This window comes from Chionomys nivalis, chromosome 13 (genome assembly GCF_950005125.1).
Source record: "Chionomys nivalis chromosome 13, mChiNiv1.1, whole genome shotgun sequence".
Classification (NCBI taxonomy): domain Eukaryota; kingdom Metazoa; phylum Chordata; class Mammalia; order Rodentia; family Cricetidae; genus Chionomys; species Chionomys nivalis.
In genome coordinates, this window is record NC_080098.1 from 62,314,168 (window position 1) to 62,333,047 (window position 18,880).

Sequence of the window (18,880 nt, forward strand, 5' to 3'; positions counted from 1 at the left end):
CCCACCCACCCATTTTCAAAAACAACAAAATGGAAAATAATTATTCCTGACATTTTCACATATTGTTTAAAAATAATTTTAATTTGCCTTTCATCCCTTTCCCAGGTGGAAAATGATTAATCTAATATTGTATTATGATACAATATTAAATTTTACATGGAGAAAAACTTGGAAAGCAAGTATCCATCTTTGCAACCTGAGTCAAAGGCTGTTTCCATTTACCTTTAACTCTGTCAATGCTATCTTAAATGCCACTCCTTTTATGAAAGCTTTATTGAGGATGCTTCTTTTAAAAATTTCTTAATATATCATCATCATCATGGTGTGTGTGTATGTGCGCGCAGGCCCATGTACTATCTAGCACGCATGTGGAGGCCAGAGAACACCCAGTGGGGACCAGTGATCTCATTCTGCCTTTGCCTGGGTCCAGAATTACCCTCACATTACCAGGCCTGGCAGCAAGCACATTTGCCCCTGGAGTCTTCGGGAGCCTAGAAACACTTCTAACTACTTTGAACTCCACGCTGCCTAATCACACGCTGTGCATGTGTAGACACGTATCTCCATTCATCTATGGTTCCCTTTGTTCTGCTATATTAGTCACCATTAAGAGGTCAAGGGCTTTGTTCCTGTGCTTTATGATTCATCAAATAAAAAGACTCTGAAAATGCGCATTTTAGTCTAGAGCAGCTGCTTGATGAATTTGCCTGGCTAGTTCTATGTCAACTTGACACAGACTGGAGTCATGGAGAGGAGAGAACTTCAATAGAGAAAATGCCTCCAGAAGATCAGGCTGCAGGCAAGTCTGTAGGGCATTTGCTTAAGTAGTGACTGAGGACCCACTGTGGGTGCCGCCATCCCTGGGCTGGTGGTCCTGGGTTCTATAAGAAAGCGGACTGAGCAAGCCACAAAGAGCAAGTCAGTAAGCAGCATCCGTCCATGGCCTCTGCATCGCTCCAGACGCCAGGTTCCTGCCCCATTTGGGTTCCTGTACTGACTTCCTTCATTGATGGACTGTGTTGATAGGGAAGTGTAAGCCAAATGAACCCTTTCCTCCCCAAATTACTTTTGGTCATGGTGTTTCATCACAGCAACAGAATCCCTGACGAAGACAGGACAATCTTATCTGGACAAGCTTATGAATCTGCATTTTTACATGTATTTTCACATATAATTATAGCACAAAATCCAGAGTCAGATATAAGAAGTTAATGCTGAAGATCAGAGAAGCAGAGTGGCCAGTCACTAGAGAGTTTTTTTTTCCTCTTTCAATGCACAGACTGAAGGGGTGATCCTGCCCTCAGACTGCATCTTCTGACTGCATCTGTCTCCATCAACCCTCAGACTACCCTGAGTGCCTGTCTCCTCCCACCTTATAGTCCTCCCTCTGCTCAGCCACATCACACCTGTCTCTACCTCCCTAGTGCTGGGACTAAAAGTGTGTGATCCTAAGTGCTGGGATCACCTTTGAGTGAGCTCTGTTTCTTTCTCTTTTAGGCAGACTCGATCTCAGGTAGCCCAGTGTGGCCTTGAACTAACAGAGATCCCTCTGCACCTGTCTCCTGGGATTAGCTCTGCACTCTGACTTTCACGCAGTCTTTATTTTTTAAAACATAAACAAAATATCACAACATATAATAGCACGGATCAGCGAGGGCAAGCCCTTCAGTAACACAGACAGTGAAGATCCATATTTTCTTCAATTACAGGAAGACAATACGGAGCATTTTAAAAAGGTTCATGCAAAAAGGGTTGCTGCAGTTGTATACAGAAAACACTAGTGCAGGACACATGACTTCCTAGTTCCCGAATCTGAAGCTCTGAGTGCTTAAGTAGCCTGCGCCATGTGGAGCTGCTCTGCTCTGCTCTGCTCTGTGTGAAGGCATGGGTCTCTCTCCTCCACCCTGGCTTCATCGCCTCTCAGCTCACATCTGTAGACCCAGCTTCCACAGTTCATCCTGCACAGTCTCCTATCTACGCCCCTGATTGCTCTGCAAACCTCTAGTTCTCCAGGTGTAGGATTATGGGCTTGCCAGGGTCCTATTTGGTTTCCTTTAAAAGAAAAAAAATAAACTTTGGAGATTTACAAGACGACAATAAGAAAGATGTTTCTGGAATGCCCTCATTCACCGCGTGGTGTTATGAGAACTGAGTCACACCAGAAGACTAGGAAGGCTCGACATTCCATCCCATATGGATGCCATTCAATGCCTTTCTCACTTCCCTCCCTCCTACCATCAGAATTATAATAAAACAGCTAACCAGCACTATGTGTAACAAATATATACCAGTTATTATTGTTATTATCATCATCATTATTATTTTAAGCTAAATCTCACTTAGAAGTCTCAGACTGGAACTGCACGGGAAGCCTGTTTGACCCCAGCACTGTCCTCACGGCGGCTGTTTGTAGAAGTCACTGGACTAACCACAAACTTCAGCCTGTGTCTGAACACAGCTACCACCGCCCAGGGAGATGAGCACCAGAGCCACCAGCCTTACTAGCCAGGTCTGTTGACAGACCTCCCTTCCTGTTTAAAAGTCTGTCAAGTCATTGTTGCTTTTTCACAGTGTAATTAATCATTTCCTTCATACCCGCTCGTAAGTACACACCAAATGATATCTTAGGTTACATAGTCAACGGTGTCTGACTGTAGATTCCAAGCAGCTAACAGCAGCTGGGGAAAACCCACAAGAAGTAAGCCCTTGTCCCCTAGCTCAGGGACCTTATCATCCAACACAGGAGGAAACAATACTCTGCAAAGTCCCAGAGATGGGGACTCAGTGATCTAGGAGGGGTGATGGCAAGGGTCTTTTCAGGAACACATCCATATTGTCACCCAACTCAGAAGAAAATTTGAAAATAGCAACTAACTAGTTCTCCCAAATCCTGTGTGAACGCTTTAACAGCAGCCTAGGACTTCCAAAAGACACTGGTGTGTGTAAACCAGCGGTGCTCACTCAATGAAACGTGGGGCCAATGCCAGCTCTTTCGAATACTTAGTTCAGGCCACGTTGACACCTTTATCATCATTCCCTGCTTTTTCATTGGTTTTCCCATGCCCTGATTAAACTTCCTCAATGGTACACTCAGAACTGCAATGTGGGTATTTCTAAAAACAGGGTATTTCTTTAAGAAACACCAGTGAAAGTCCCAAGCATCTGAGCTTGCAGACACAGCCCGCCCACCATCTTGACAAATGGCCACTGCCTGTCACGAAAGAAAGAATAAAATTCACCCTGACATCAGTTACAACAGGGGGCATTTGGACCTGAATCCAAAGAGCTCACCTAGTATGCTTGCCACACCCTGTGGAGTAAAGCCCTCTTCTCTCTACCCCCGGAGAGAAAAGGAGTTGGGCTGGCTTCAAGGCACCAGGTCCCCAGACACTAAGGAGCTGAGGCAGCCTAGTGGTTGCAGACACAGGAAGGGGCAGAGGGAGAGTTCACTCTGCTAGGGGAGACCTGGGCAGGATTCCAGAGGCTTTCGCTGTTCTGGAGAGGAAGATGAACCATGGACAAGAGACACGAGAGATGATAATTTTCTGTTTGGGGATGAGAAGGGAGCAACCCAATGCCCTACCATCCTCATCTACGGGCATCCTTGGCCACAGAACACAGTCAGAACAACTGGTTCCAAATAAAGCCAGGCACAAAATGGCTGAGATGTGAAGTCTGCAGAAACAGTAAGACAAAAATACACAGTGATTTGTTTCTGAAGGTTTTGGAAAAAAATTTTTTTAACGTGTTAGAATGACAAAGTGTGGAAGATTTGCACTACTGTTCCAAATGACTCCCTGCACTCACTGAAAGGGTTACATGTTCCCACTACGGCCATGTTACCTGTCAGACCTGCAGAAGCAGACTGCAATTCCTGACCCCACTGATACCAGGTTGGCCGCATCACTGGCTTTGACCACGTGCATGCGTTTGAGCAAAGCACTGGCTGCAGGTTCTGAGGGGCGGTAGATTGTAAGCCTCTGCCCCAGCATAGTAAATCCCAGGCAGGAGCAGATTCCTCCGACTAAAGCCACAGGTGACAGGGGACTGATACAGAGAAGCAGACCATTGCCATTTCAAGGCACTGAGCATTTAAGGGTGTCGCCGCTGCGTCACCTGGCATGAACACACCAACACAAGGCAGTGACTGCGCAACAGAGCAGCATTACTGTCTACCCAGGGTTCTCTAGTCACCAGTGTTTCTTGCATCTGCAGCCTGGTCAATGTCTCACATGCATGCCTCTGCTTATATAACCTGAATACATGCAAACCCTAAATGATCTTCCTGACCTACCAGAGTAAGATCTGACTCTATACGCTATCTTTTCTCTCCGTTTTCTAATCCACAACTTTTTCTTTCGTGTAACCTACACTAGCCAGAGTGTGTACAAGTCATGACACCTTCCTTTTCTTCCCCTCACCCCCAGCACTGGGGACTGAACCCAGGGACTCAGGCACACCAGGCAGGGGTGCCCCCAACTGAGTTACATTCCCAGCCTTCATTACTTCCTAATGCATTGATTGCTTCCTAATCTCTGCCCCATGTACAGCATGATTCCTACCCTGAAGTTCTGCCCCTGAAAACTTTACACATGCACGCACGCACGTACTCAGGCTATCCTGAAGCTCCATGTTCAGCTCTGGGCTTTTCTTCCCGTGAAGTCATGAAGACTGACATGGTGACGGACGGTGGGCAGCAAAGCCCATCCTCTGTTACTTAAAATACCACGTCCCTCTGGTCACTCATGCCACACTGAATTCTAGAGAGCAGACACCGGTGCCATGAGCACTCTAGGGGGATCTAGGCAGATGGGGAAGGGTAGGTTGCCAATGCACTTGCATGACAGCAGGACATCAAGACCCAGACACCAGGACAGAAGTTTAACCAGGAAAGAAACCAGCCCAAGCTAAGACCAGGTGCTTGTGATCACCATGTTACTATGAAGCTATGTGTTTGTTCAGAGCAGAGCAGTCCAACAAGAAGGCAATGGGAACCACATATGTAATTTAAACTGTTTTCATGACATATTCATAAGCAAAAGGAAGACAAAATTGGTTTAATGACATATTTTAAGTTAACCTACTATACCCTACATATTTGTGTGCTTCATTTTTTCATTTACCCTTGTATTAAGCCCTAGAAAACTGCTATGTATTTTACACTTACTACTCAGCTCAAATCAGAACACCCACATAGTACATGCCTAATAGCCTGACCCAAAACTTTGTTCTCAGCAAAAGAGAAGATGCACCACAGACCCCAAGACCAGACTGAACAAAACCAAGTCTCAGATGGCAGAGTTGTGCGTGGTTCCCTTCCTTCCCGAGAAACGTGAATAAAGTCAGCTTTGGGTGTTTATAGTGTACCTTTGTTTTTGGAGACCGGGTCTTACTGTAGCCCAGGCTAGCTTCAAACTCTGGATCCTCGGCTGTGTACTCAGTACTGGTATTACACACATACCACCAAACCTGGGTCTTCAATGAGCATCTTTAAACAATGGGCAGGAGCATAGCTCACTGCTTAAGTGTCTGCCTACCATGTATAAAGCCCTGAGGTTGAGCCTCTACAGTTTTTTTTTAAAAAAAACTGAAAATAAACTTAATTCACAAGGTTGAGATAGTAAAATAAATCATGCAGTAAACTATAAGATATTGTGCTCATAAATTTACAGTGAAAACATTGACTAAAAAGAGAGATGACTTAAATAAGATGATTGGCAGATATTTTTATTTCTTCCCAAATGCTTCCTTCTTATTAACCTGCTCAATAAAACACAATAGATAAAACAACCTTTCTTTTCCATGTGTACCAGTGCCCGCCAAAATCCAGTTTACCAGAAGACGGCTCAACCAATAAGCAACTGCAAAAGTACCTCTGCACTACGACAGACAGACACACTTCTCAGGCTCTGGTGCTCATACAACAAAGGCTCTTTTCTTCTGAATCTACAGACATATAAACCAGTGTCTCCATGTTGGTCTAAAGGGCCATTGTTCTGGAGGGACACAGACCTCGCTCCCATAAGCACTGTAGAGCGTTCATCAGGTCAAAGGATTAACAGGCAGGTAGGCGGGCAGTATCTGAGATGAATGCTTCTCCACTGAGAACTTAGAAAATCTGACACTTACCAGACAGAGAAATCCAAAAGATTAGGGACATAGCAATCTACGTTTGGGGTGTGTGTGTGTGTGTGTGTGTCATTCTCTGTCATGGTTCTGTCCATCAGCAAGGGAGGCATAACCTTCTCCAACTGACTTGCCTGTTGAACATTCCTTGCTTCACTGAGTAGTTTGTCTGAGCTGTGGTCACTGTCTTGAGGAACCATTGTCTTTTTTTAATCGGCATATAGTTTTGCCTACTCCAGAACATCATGGATTAATAGCAGACTCTTAGAGCATTGAGCCTTCTCAGGTTGGTTTTTTACACTTATTAATACGAACTGGAGGCTCCACGGTGACTTTTTGTGCGTGGATAGTTCATTTCTCTTTTATCTTTGAACAATACTGCATTAAGAGCCTGTACCAGGATTCATTACCCATTCTCCTGCAGGAGGTCATCATTGCTTTCGCATTTGGCCATCATGAATCAAGCTGCCATAAACACTTGTGCGCAGTAGATCCAAAATTTTGGTTGTCTGCGTAAACAGCTAGAAGCTTCATCACTGGGGTCATGTGGTAAGAATATAATTAGGTTTTTCAGGAGTTGTGGGCTGTTTTTCAGAACGTCTGGACCATCTGCCTCCTTTTGCCAGCAATAGCAGAGGTCCTGCTGCTCCACGGACTTCCTTTTGGTTTTATCAGACTTGGAGATTTTAGGCATCCTATAGGTGTGCCGTGGCATGTCACTGCTATTTCCATGTTAATTCTCTAAGGACATGATGGTGATTTATTGACTTACCATTCATTCTTCCATTCATTCATTCATTCATTCATTCATTCATTCATTCAATATCCCTACATCTTCTTTAGGAAAATGTCTATTCAGATGCTTTTATCCATTTTTAAATTGACTGTTCAGATGTTTTTTATACATTTTAAACTATTTTTTAATTTTTCTTTCTTTTTTTGTTGAGTTTTAAGCAAAAGTGATTTGGATACAAATCATTTATTGGGTATTTTCTAAACATTTATCCCAGTATACAACTTTTCTTTTTACGTAACATTGTCACCGGCAATGCCACATTCGTTTGTAGTAAAAGACCCTGTCTTTTTCTCTTGTGCTTTCAGCTTTGTCTTCGAAAGGTCATCACCGAGCCGCGGCACCTCCTCCCTGTCATCGTCTGAAAGCATTCCCGTTGTGCATTTTACATCGTGGCCTGCGATCCACTTTGAATGAGTTTCCCTGAAGAATGCAAGACCGGAGTTTACTTTTTAAAAAATGTGGATCTTCCATTGTTTCCACATCCTTTGTATCGCTAGCATCTCGCTGTATCTTATCTGCTAACTTATCTTCCGGTTCCGTAAGCCTCTATGTTCAGTTTGATGTAAGCTGCTATAGAATCCTAACACTAAATTCCCAGTTTAGGTTTTGGACGTTTCAGACTGAGAATTTTTAGTGGGTTATTGGTTTCTTGAGTTATATAACATCCATTTCTTGCTATCATTTTTCAATCTGATTCTTTTTTTAAAATCTCCTTAGACATAACAAGTGCATTTAAAGTTTGGGCCTGACAATTTGATATCAGAAACACTCATAGGTCTATTTTGTTTTACTTTTATTTCTGCTGGTTCTTATTATCTTGTGTGTAGTTTATCTCTGAATGTGCGTTTCACTTTGTGCAGCTATGAATGGAACCTGGGACCCTGTGCACACTTGGTGAGCCCTCTGCCACAGAGATGCACTCACGGCATTGGACTTTATGTTCTTAATGGTGGCTGTGGAATCCTTAAAGACAGGAACTTCATCCGCTTCCTCCTGTAGTTTCTAGGCACCTGAATTCTGGGATTGTTTCCATATGACTTCAGTCCGTGAGATTTCTGGGATCACGAAGTGACCTGGTGTGTGACTTGTTTAATTACTGATTTCTGTTAGTCCATTTGCTTCTGAGACAGTGTCAAGGTCTCACCATGAAGTTCTGGTTGGTCTGGATTGGCTATGTAGACCAGGGTAGCCCTGAATTTGGGGTGATCCTCCTGCCTCTGTCTCCTGAGTGCTGGCATTATAGGCTTTTGTTTTGTCTAACTCAGAGTCTCACTTTGTTGCCTAAGTTGGCTGACTCAGTCTCCCGAGTGTTGGGATTACAGGAAAATGCCACCACACTGTAACACAATGACTTAGATCTGACAGTAATCCACCTGGGGGCTGATTTGTTTTTGGTACTGTCATGTGTCCCCCAAGGTCTGCTCTCAACCCACTGTGCTGAATACAGTACATGGAGTTTAGCAAGGACTTCAGTTCTGGCTTTATGTGAATTAGCTGTAGACACAAGTTTCTACTCTGCCTTGTCCTGCAGCCATTCAGTCCCAAAGAAACACACAGAGGCTTATATTAATTACAAACTGTTTGTCCTCTTAGCCCAGGCTTATTATTAATTAGCTCTTACAACTTAAATTAACCCATAATTCTTTATGTGTTTAGCCGTGTGACTTGGTACCGTTTCTTAGTGAGACATTCTCATCATGCTTCTGTAAATGGAGAATGCATATTGGTTTCCTGGCTGCTTAGACCCAAATAATCACACAGAAACTATATTAATTACAACACTGTTTGGCCAACAACTCAGGCATATTCCTGGTTAGCTCTTATATTCTAAATTATCCCATTTCTTTTTTTTTTTTTTTTTTTTTTTGGTTTTTTCGAGACAGGGTTTCTCTGTGGTTTTGGAGCCTGTCCTGGAACTAGCTCTTGTAGACCAGGCTGGTCTCGAACTCACAGAGATCCGCCTGCCTCTGCCTCCCAAGTGCTGGGATTAAAGGCGTGCGCCACCACCGCCCGGCTAAATTATCCCATTTCTATTAATCTATGTACCACCACGAGGTTGTGGCATACTGGTAAGGTTCCAGCATCTTTCTCCTTTGGCAGCTGCATGGCATCTCCTTGATTCCACCTACTCTCTTTATCTCTATTCAGACTTCCTGCCTGGCTTTACTCTGCTAAGCCATTGTCAAAACAACTTTATTCATTAACCAATAGAAGCAACACATACACAGAAGGACCTCCCACAGCAGCTTCCTCTGCCTTTTCTCTTCCCAGAATTCTCCTAGTCTGGGTTGCACCACGTATACTTCCTACCTGGCTACTGACCAATTAGCATTTTATTAAACCAATGCAAGTAACAAATCTTTACAGTATACAAGAGCATTCTTGCATAGCAATGAGCCCCTATACCTTGTCCTGCCCCATAAGGCTGCCAGTACCTTGCTCTCTTCAAAGCTGTTTCCACTTGAGTGCTGCACGTGAAACATTAGATTTGTCTCTCTAAATTTCCAGGGTCCTTTAGAACTTCATTTAGTAATCCCTCACTAACCCTGATGTACGTCCAGTTTCTTTAAGCACAGGCTTAAGGAACTATAATCACATTTATGTATCTGTGTTTGTATGTATGTGGGAGGGTACATGGATGCCTGGGTACATGTATGGAGGTCAGAGAATATCTGGGAGTCTACTCTCTCCTCCCACCACATGGGTGGGCCTGGGTCTTGAACTTAGGGCAGCATCCTAAGCATAGGCTTGAAGTGTTTTCAGTTTAACTTAATGGAGGAGGTGATACTGATTCCCTGGTGTGTCATTTCTGACTTAAAGGTCAGAATGGGAATGTGTATACTATGATCTTCAGACACTTGGCTCCCATGACCCCAGAACAACAGTTTTCATAGTGCACACATACACAGCCCACCACCATCACAATGCGAAGACTAAGCCTGCCTCATGGACGAGTTGCTCCTACTTGAAATATTAGCTAAGGTGAATCACCCCGTCTGTCCTGAGCTCTCCAATCACTGAGGCCTAAATCTCAGTCTTACAAAGCATTAAAAAAGCATCTTTGGTTTTCCCACTTGTTTTCAATATACACATGCCCTAAATCAACTTCTGTGTCTTAATATATTTTACTCTATTTTATCAATTATTTGATTTCAAAACAATGCTTAGGCTTCCCAAATGTACCTCATAGAGTAGATGTCAGCTATTAAGTATTTTTAAAAAACATATATTAAATATACTTTGAAATACTTTTAAATATTTCAAAGTATATCTATGTTTGTTTCCAGTTTTTTGAGACAGGGTTTCTCTGTGTAGTCCTGACTGTTCTAGAACTCACTCTGTAGACCAGGCTGGCCTCAGACTCACAGAGATCCACCTGCTTCTGCCTCCCAGTGCTGGGATTAAAGGTGTGCGCCACCACCACCCGACTCACACTGGCTTCTTTGTGGGAAACAAAGTTAGTTTATTGCCAGAATGAGACTATATGCCTTGAACCCTCTGGGAGCAAAGAAAACAGACAGGCTAAGGGAATGTATATCCTTCACAGACAAGCTAAGGGAATATATATCCTTCACAGACAAGCTAAGGGAACGTATATCCTTCAGGGGCAGCAAACGTTCAAGGCTGTGAATTTTAGGAATCACAGTCACCCCAGGGAGGACTGCCATGATTCTCCAGATCTGATCACGATGGCTGGCCCAGCTCACTCCAGAAACATCAGCTACTTCCTCTTTCTTAAGCATCGCCCATTATTTATTCAATGCATGCCTTCCTTGCTGGAGTTCAAACTCTCAGTGCCAAAGACAACATGAATGATGCTTTCAATAAATGTAAAGCATGAAATAACATTTTATCAGTTTTCCATAATCCAGAGCTATATTAAGTGTCTTCTCCATAGCCCCAGGGCTATGAAGTAAGCCTTTCTCGTCTCTCTTCCACACGCTCACGTGTCCTAGATTCTGACCTTATGAGAAAGTGTCTGCCCTAAACCTACCTTAGGTAGCATGGCTGTAATCAGTGACATCAGCCAGGGCTGGTCAAAATTTCTGGTGGCTTATAGAACTGAATGCCTCTCTAACACTCAGCAACATGTTCCTTGGTGCTGACAGCAGCCTTCACTTATTCATGGGCTGTCTCTCAAACGCCCACTCCATTTACTCTTGAACCTTTGGGGATTCCACCAGTAAACGTGCTAATCAAAAGTTGGCCAAGGTGGCAGAACAGCCCCAACTAGCAGTCACTGTGACCAGCTAAGAATCTGACAGAGCACAGAGCATTAGCACGGGGATGGCTAATCTCTATCTGAATGTGTGAAAAACCTTTCGATTCTTCTTGGCAAGACAGAAGACTGTCTGTCTGAGCAAGTTATCAAGTTTCAACCTGGAGGACCCATTTTTATTCTTCTGCTTCCTTGAATGGCCATTGTCTTAGTTATTGCTGTGGTAAAACACCATGACTGAAAACAACATGGGGAGGAATGGATTGATTTCAGCTCGTATCTTGAGTCTATCATCCAGGGAGGTCAGGGCATGAGAACCTGGAAGCAGAAACTGATACAGAGGTCATGGAGAGGTTCTGCTTACTGGCTTGATCCTCATGGCTTGCTCAGCCTGCTTTCCTATAGAACCCAGGACCACCTGTCCATGGATGGTACCACCTGCAATGGCTGGGCCCTTCCACATCAATTACTAATTAAGAAAATGTCCTACAGATTTGCCTACAGGCTGGTCTTATGGGGGAACACTTTCTCAATTGGGAGTCCCTCTTCCCAAATGACTCTCGCTTGTATCAGGTTCACATAAATCTAGCCAGCACGGTCACGCCAACCACCTCAGCTCACCCACTCTCAGCCTATGAACCAGCAGCTGCCGCTGCTTCTTGCTAAGCTCCCTTTTGATATCAACAGGACAGAACCAATCCCTGACAGGCAGGTCGACAGATTCAAGCATCTTCCAAGGATGCAGCAATGGGTGAGTACACTCTGAAGAGTAAGTAATAGGCTGCTCTTACATCAGCACCAACACAAACTCTTGACCCAGGCTTACAGTTTAAGTTAGAATGTTAATCTTATTTCCTAGGTGGCCAGGGATTAGCCATGGGCTCCTGTGATGAGTTAGGATCTTAAGTGCACACCAAGTCAGTACTGATGCCCACTTCCACGCCAGTACTTACCTTGGGAGGCTTTCTTCATGACGCAAAGAAAAAAATTCAATAGCGGAGATACAGAAGGTTGTCAACACAATGGCCACATCAGAGGGAAACAATGAAAGAGAAAAAGAAAAGAAAAAAAAAAAAAACAAATTCAGCAACTTTGTAATGGGATCTGAAAAATCACACGTCACTAACTGCCCACAGCAATAACCTCCTGTGGCTCAGAATCTTCGCAAATAAAATAAACATCTCCTGGGCTCTAATAGGATGGATCTAAACATTCACTGAGAGATGTCTTTAATGATTCTAAGGAAGGGCAGCGAAAGAACATGGAGAAATGGAAATCCTGTAACCATTACCGCTAAATTCTCTTAAACCAGTTTTACACGTAAATTTTCTTCCTGGCTCCCACCTTAGTTCTCTGAGACAGGGTTTTATGTAACCCAGGCTGGCCTTAAACTGGGAATGACAAGGGATGACCTTGAACTTCTGATCCTCTTGCCTCTACCACCTGAGTGCTAGAAGTATAGGCAGGTATCACTAAGCTGATTTCTGTGGTGCTGGGGATCGAACTTGGGGCTTCGAGCAGGACAGGCAAGCACTCTACCCCCTGAGCTCCATCTACAGCCAAACCACCGTGAACACACCAGTCTCATCCAGTAACTAAGCTAGATGCCCAACCTTATATTTAAATTTTTGTAGGTCAGTGTGGAAGTGCATATCTATTTTCCATTGTTAGGCACATAAAATATAATATATATGAAGTTTCAGATTTCAAAAACACGATTCTAGATGACAAGTTTTGCCTATTTCAACACCGAAGAGAACTTTTAAACCAAGTCTGGCCTTCTCCCAACATCAACCACATAGAACTTTTCAGAATGTTAATTTTTTTTCAGCACTGAAAAATCAGACCAAGCAGCTGGCCTGTGCTAGGAAAATTTGCTCTACTACTGAGCCACACCACCAGCTCTGCAATATTCATTTTTGCGTGTGAACAACTCAGAAATGACTGAAATTATACTCAGCGAAACACTGGAAGTTGAAGGTTTCAAAGGAAGAAAATAGGAGGTTGCTGTGCTCTGCAAGTATTTCCCTTACGTGTAAAACTCAGGACCTGAATTTTGATGTCTAGGGTGTACAATCCTACAATAGTTCTTGGCCTTCCTGATGTAATTATTCCCGATCACCTCTTATAATACTAATTTATAAATGTAAATCAATTCTCAAGAAACGGGGAGCTTTCCCTGTGCCTTCCCAGCAACCAGAGTCATGGGGGATCAGAAGACTAAGCTGAGGTGTGGTGGTACACACCTCACACCTGTATTCAAGTATTTCAAAGGCACAGTGGCAGGAGGACCACCACAAGTTTAAAACCAGCTTGGTCGACACAAATTGCAAGCCAGGACTACAAAGCAAGATTATGTATCATGAGGGGATAGATTAATTAATTTAATTGAAATTCAAGGCAGAAGGTGTGAGAATCAAAAGGTTCAGACAAACATGACATGTGCTTTCTCCAGCACTAGGTTCAACAATCTCCACAGAACTCTGAGAGCCCCTTGGAAAGTCCAGAGCTCAGACATAGAGAAAGAAGGTCCTTGGAATCACAGACAGGTGGGCAGTTCTGCACTTCCAAATGCAAGCAAAGAAAATCATGGCCTCCTTCTTGTGTTGAAGCTGAAGCATTATTCTCTTGGAATTTCATGAATTGGTCAGAAGGAAAAGGCTTGTATACCTATCCCAGTACCGCAGGCAGTGAGGCGCACTGGGAATTCGGGTTTTGTCCTCTAGCATTTTGTCTGGTCTACCGGGTGTCTCCAGCTGTTACCAAGTCCCATCACACAAGCGAGTCCACCCATCCAAACAAGACAGGCTGTGTGGATGCCACCATAAAAACACACAAGTGGTTTTAATTCCAAGAAAGCCAGGAGTTTCATTCTATACACAAAGTTTACGTCTTCTGCCGAGAACTTTCCCTAAGTGGAGACTGTCTGGACTCATCTGCTCTGTGCAGGGAGAACAAGAATGAGAGCTTCTGCCCCATTTGATGAAGCCGCTCGTTTTACCTGCTTTTTTAAAAAAGTTCTTTAAATCACCCATTTATTTGACAAAGGAAAGTCACTTGGGTTACGTTAGGCAGTCACATGAAACAGCATATGCCAAGTTAATAAAATACAGTTGTCCCCTGGGGATAGATCCTCAACTCCATGGATGCTCAATTACCTTACATAAAAGGGTATGGTACTTGCATATGACCTATACACATCTTCCTATCGACGTAAACCATCTCTAGATTACCTAATATAACAGTGCTACGTAAATAGGTGTCGCACTAGATTGCTAAGGGAATAATCTAAAAAGTGTCTACACAGTTGGTACAGGCACATTTTTTCCCTGAATTTTTACGATCTGTAGACAGTGAATCTGAAGGTATAGAGCCTATTGAGGGCCAACCACACATTTCTCATTTTGGCTATGGTGAACCAATTAACCTAGTGAGGTGAGCCAGGGACCTCGTGGAACCCTCCAGAGTCACCACAGCGTGGCTTCCTCTACAGTCCCATAATGTTCATGGCTAGATCCACAGAACAGTGTGTTGGTTTGTAGCCAATAGTACTTAGCTGGCAAAAAATACCCTTCTCCTTTCTTCACTGACATTCCAACAGTGGTTTTGTTTTTTAATGTCTCCTGGAAAAACCAACCCCATATCGGCCTTTTAGGTGCTTTGAAAAGGGCATTCCTGCCATTGAACCCAATCTGCATAAGAGCAGCAAGTGCTCCAAATGCTGAGCCAGCTCTCCAGGCCCTGCTGGCTTTTCGTTTGCTTGCTTGTTTTTTTTGTGAACTGGTCTTGCTGTGTACTACAGGCTAGCCTTGAACTTGAAATTCTGCCACCTCTGCCTTTCCAGTTCTGGGATTATAGACACGTACCACAGTACCTGGCTTCGTAAGGGTCCCTTTAATTGTTTGTTCTTTCTGTAAACAAGCCAAGATCTTGGGCTCGGTAAGTCTTGCCTCCTTGATTGATATGTGTCAGCTCTTTCCCTGGTGCTGAAGCTACACTGACTACCTGCCAAGGCATCATTGTCAACCCTCATGTCAACCCGGCTGCTCTGAATACCCCATGCGCACCTGGAGGAAGCTACATTGTAGTCATAGCTGCCTCAAAATGCTCACAAAGTCTTTTCTTCTCTTTTCCGTTCTCAATCACAAGCCTAGGTCTCCAGCCCTTGACTTTTCTGGGTCATATCTATATATCTATAATGTTCACCCTGGAGAACCACGCAGTCCGGCACAAAACAAATCTTATAATGGTTTGGGTAAGTTTCTAATGTTGTGGTGGGCTGCTTTCATAGCTATCCTGGGTCCCATCTAGCCTCTGCAGTGGGTCCTTGCCCAGTCGGTCCAGCAGCTATATTCACCCTTGCCAAAAGAGGGGCACTTTCCCTGGTGCCCACAATAAGGCCTATGATGAAACAAACATGACCTCTTATTTGCATGTAAGATTATGCTTGTGATTGGTGCAAACAAAATCCTTCATTTGCACAGAGGCTCACCTTGGCCCCCTTTCCACCTATATAAGCAGATTAACTCACCTTTCCAGTCAGTCAGGAGAGACCCTCCTGTGCAGACCCCTTACTCCTGAACTGAAGAGTTCAGAGAGTGATCAGGTAAAATTAGGGGGTGAGGCACAGCACAGTGGAGACAGTGAAGGATGTCAGAAGAGAGGTAAAGTGAGAGAGGGTGAAGGGAACTCTGGGTCCCAGGCACCCTAACCCTAAGAGTTGCAACCGTATGGCCTCTGTCAATGGCTGATAATACCAACGTGGTAGAAATAAGCAGTGTTAACACTAGTTGCCTAGCGCGCTAACACCACAGTAAGACTGAACCCGAGAGCCATTCAAAAGCTTTAACACTGCTGCCGCCAATTATTGCTGTGGGAAGCCAGGGATTGCAATAGCTGTCAAGTGCTGGGGCCACTAGCAACTAAAGTCCGGAGGAATAAGTCTTCAACCTAAACATTGAAAACCCAAAAGCATTCTTCGCTTGAAGCTATAAGCTTCTGGGTTTGTCAGGTTAGACTCTAGGCCTTGGCCATTCAACACTTGGATTTCCCAAGAGCGGAATAGTTTTGTGTCGTCTACTCACGATTTCTATCCAGGTAGATACAGCTGAAAGACCCACCCAGCTGACTAGTAACGGCTGTCTGCCACTCATCTATGGTGATGAAGAAAAATTTTCCTTCTTTTGTGTTTTTATATTCCTTAGACAAGATCTTACTATGTCGACCTCGATGGCCTTGTACTCAGAGTTCAGCCTGCCTCTGCCTCCCAAGGGCCAGGATTAAAAGTATGTACCATCACACTGGATTCTTTTCTTTTGCTTCTTAATTATGGTTTATGTGTATGGGTATGTGTGAATGCATAGGCCAGAAGAGAGAATCAGATCATCCAGGGTTGAGTTTAGACAGTCGTGAGTTGTCCGATGTGGGTTCTAGGAACCAAACTTGGGTCCTCCGTAGGGGCAGTGTATGCTCTTAACACTGATACCATAATAAAATACAGTACACATGCCATCTTTGGGGCTGGACATTTTGTGATATTACAACCTGGAGATAAACTGTAGACAAACTATAAAAATGATTCTAAAGGAGGCCTTGAGGCTGAAAAGGTACCAATGCCCCAAGTTTCTACATAAGAAAAATGAAGAAAGCTGAGACCATTCCACAAGGATGACTGAGGATTGGCTGTGTTATCAGGGGCTTTCTGTCAGGACATACCAAAGAGGCAACTGTTGAGACTTTGTTTCTCGGCTCTGCTTGAGAGTTCATGCGAAACATTTGCCTTCCTGTGGCTTTGACGGAGCATCCCCAACCACTTTGCATCTGGAACAGCTCAACTGATAAATCCCTATGTGCACTAAGGGTTAATTATCCCACTTTCTCTTTCTACAACATGGAAAAGGGGAAAATAAGGTGAAGAAGACAAACATCCAGCACCTTCAGTTCTAAGTACAGCCGTGCACCACACACTAACACTTACGTCCAGGATAAACCAACAGAGGACACTGGTCCCAGAAGGCAGTATCACCAGGGACACTGAATCATCTTAGCTTGTGTGCATGCGCTCGCTCTATGGCGTTCAAATGACTTGGGGTCATTCTCATAGAACCCACTCATGCTGCTAAGTGCTGGGCGCCCTCCCTCAGGCTTAAAAGTTATGACCCCAACAAGATACAGGCTAGCTGGCAACTTCTTATCAAATGGAGCATTCAGTGAATACTGGCTTGAAGGTGTGTTCACTACTGGCATTCTTCAGTGCCTGATTCATCCTTAAAAAACAAAACAAGCCTCACCAAGCAAGAGTGGGAAGCAGGTTCAATTAACAAGGACAACCAGACAACTCTATTTCATATCTCCTTCTCTAGGAATATTCCATCCCTCCTCACTATTGTCCTTACACCCTGCAGGCCCTGGGTGAATTCTATTCAGAGTGTGTGTGTGTGTGTGTGTGCACGCGCGCGTGCACGAGAGAGAGAGAGAGAGAGAGAGAGAGAGAGAGAGAGAAGAGAGAGAGAGGAGTGTGATTTACTTATTTGTGAGTGGAACAGGAGGTCAAGAGTGTGAGAGTTGGTGCTGTCCTTCCACCTTGTGGGTCCCAGGAATTGAACTCAGGTCATCAGGCTTGGCAGCAAGCTCCTTTACCTACTGAGTCATCTTGCCAATCCAGACACTAACTTCTTGAGTTTTAAGTTTTATCTCTTATATTTGAGTGTTCCTTTTCCACCTCCGAATCTATGTTAAGTGTCTTATAGCTACGGACATCTGGGATAAAAGCTCAGAGGGAAATAACGTGATTTAGAATTACCCAGACATATCCTTATTTCCCTGGCCATCCCGTCCACCCAGTCAGAGCCCTGAAAACATACTGATGGTAAAGGTGATACAAAGGAAAATCCCTACGATTCCTCCTTCTGGGAACTACTACACAATTTTAGACCTTCTCACATTCCTTTCCTCCACCTTGGAGCTTCAGAGTAAGCTGAGGCTGGAACTCTGACCTTGGAATAGCATGGGCGGGTAGGAGCAGGGAGCGAGAGGAAGCTGATGCCAGGACTGATTCCTGGAAAATTCCATACATTTTCCAAACCAGAAATCTAGAGTTATAGTAAACTAAAACTTTACTCACAGTGGGCTCTCCGTCCCTAAGCATTCCCCTCCCGGTGGACTGACTTTCATATTTTTAATACAACCCTGCAGCCACGGGCACTTTACACAGTTCTTGCTCTTACAGCAGGGCTGTGTAACACAAAACTGGAGCCTGTTCTGGGAAGTGCACCGCAGGAAGACAACACTTGCTCTGCCGGAAGTTCCATCCAGTAGAGGGCTGGGTGACTGTTCCCAGGCAAGTGAGAACAAACAGCTGTCTGTGTCTCCAAACTCATTCATCTCGAAGAACCAGAGGGAGAGCTTGGCGGAGCCCAGGAGGGCGAAGAGTATGGGAGAACTATCGGGTGTGGATGGGAACAGTGATGTGTTGGACAAAAAAGGACTCAGCCCCTCTCCTGGACTGACTGAGCCAGCTGCTAGTAACTGTTAGAGCTGAAGGAACAGCCACAGGGGCTCAAGTTGATAGAGACCCAAAACTAGACAGAAAGGAAGCTGAGACCAGCCTACGTGAAATCTTGAGGCCCCACTTGGTGCGGGATGAGTGGCAGTTCTAGAGATCTGATCCATCTCTCATTATGCATTAGCAACTCTCGGCTTTCTGTTGTGGGGGAACTGCCACGGTGACCCCCCCCCCA

The 18,880-nt window shown here is 44.3% G+C and overlaps 1 protein-coding gene across 6 annotated transcripts in view; it reads right to left on the minus strand.

Annotated features, from left to right (window-relative positions):
* The window catches only part of Kif13a (kinesin family member 13A), a 181,848-nt gene that overhangs the window by 95,838 nt on the left and 67,130 nt on the right, over positions 1-18,880 (minus strand). For all 6 annotated transcript variants that reach the window (XM_057787264.1, XM_057787260.1, XM_057787263.1 and 3 more), the window contains exon 3: positions 12,095-12,107. In XM_057787264.1, coding sequence (XP_057643247.1) covers positions 12,095-12,107 — 13 coding nt within the window. The remainder of the gene's footprint in view (positions 1-12,094; positions 12,108-18,880) is intronic.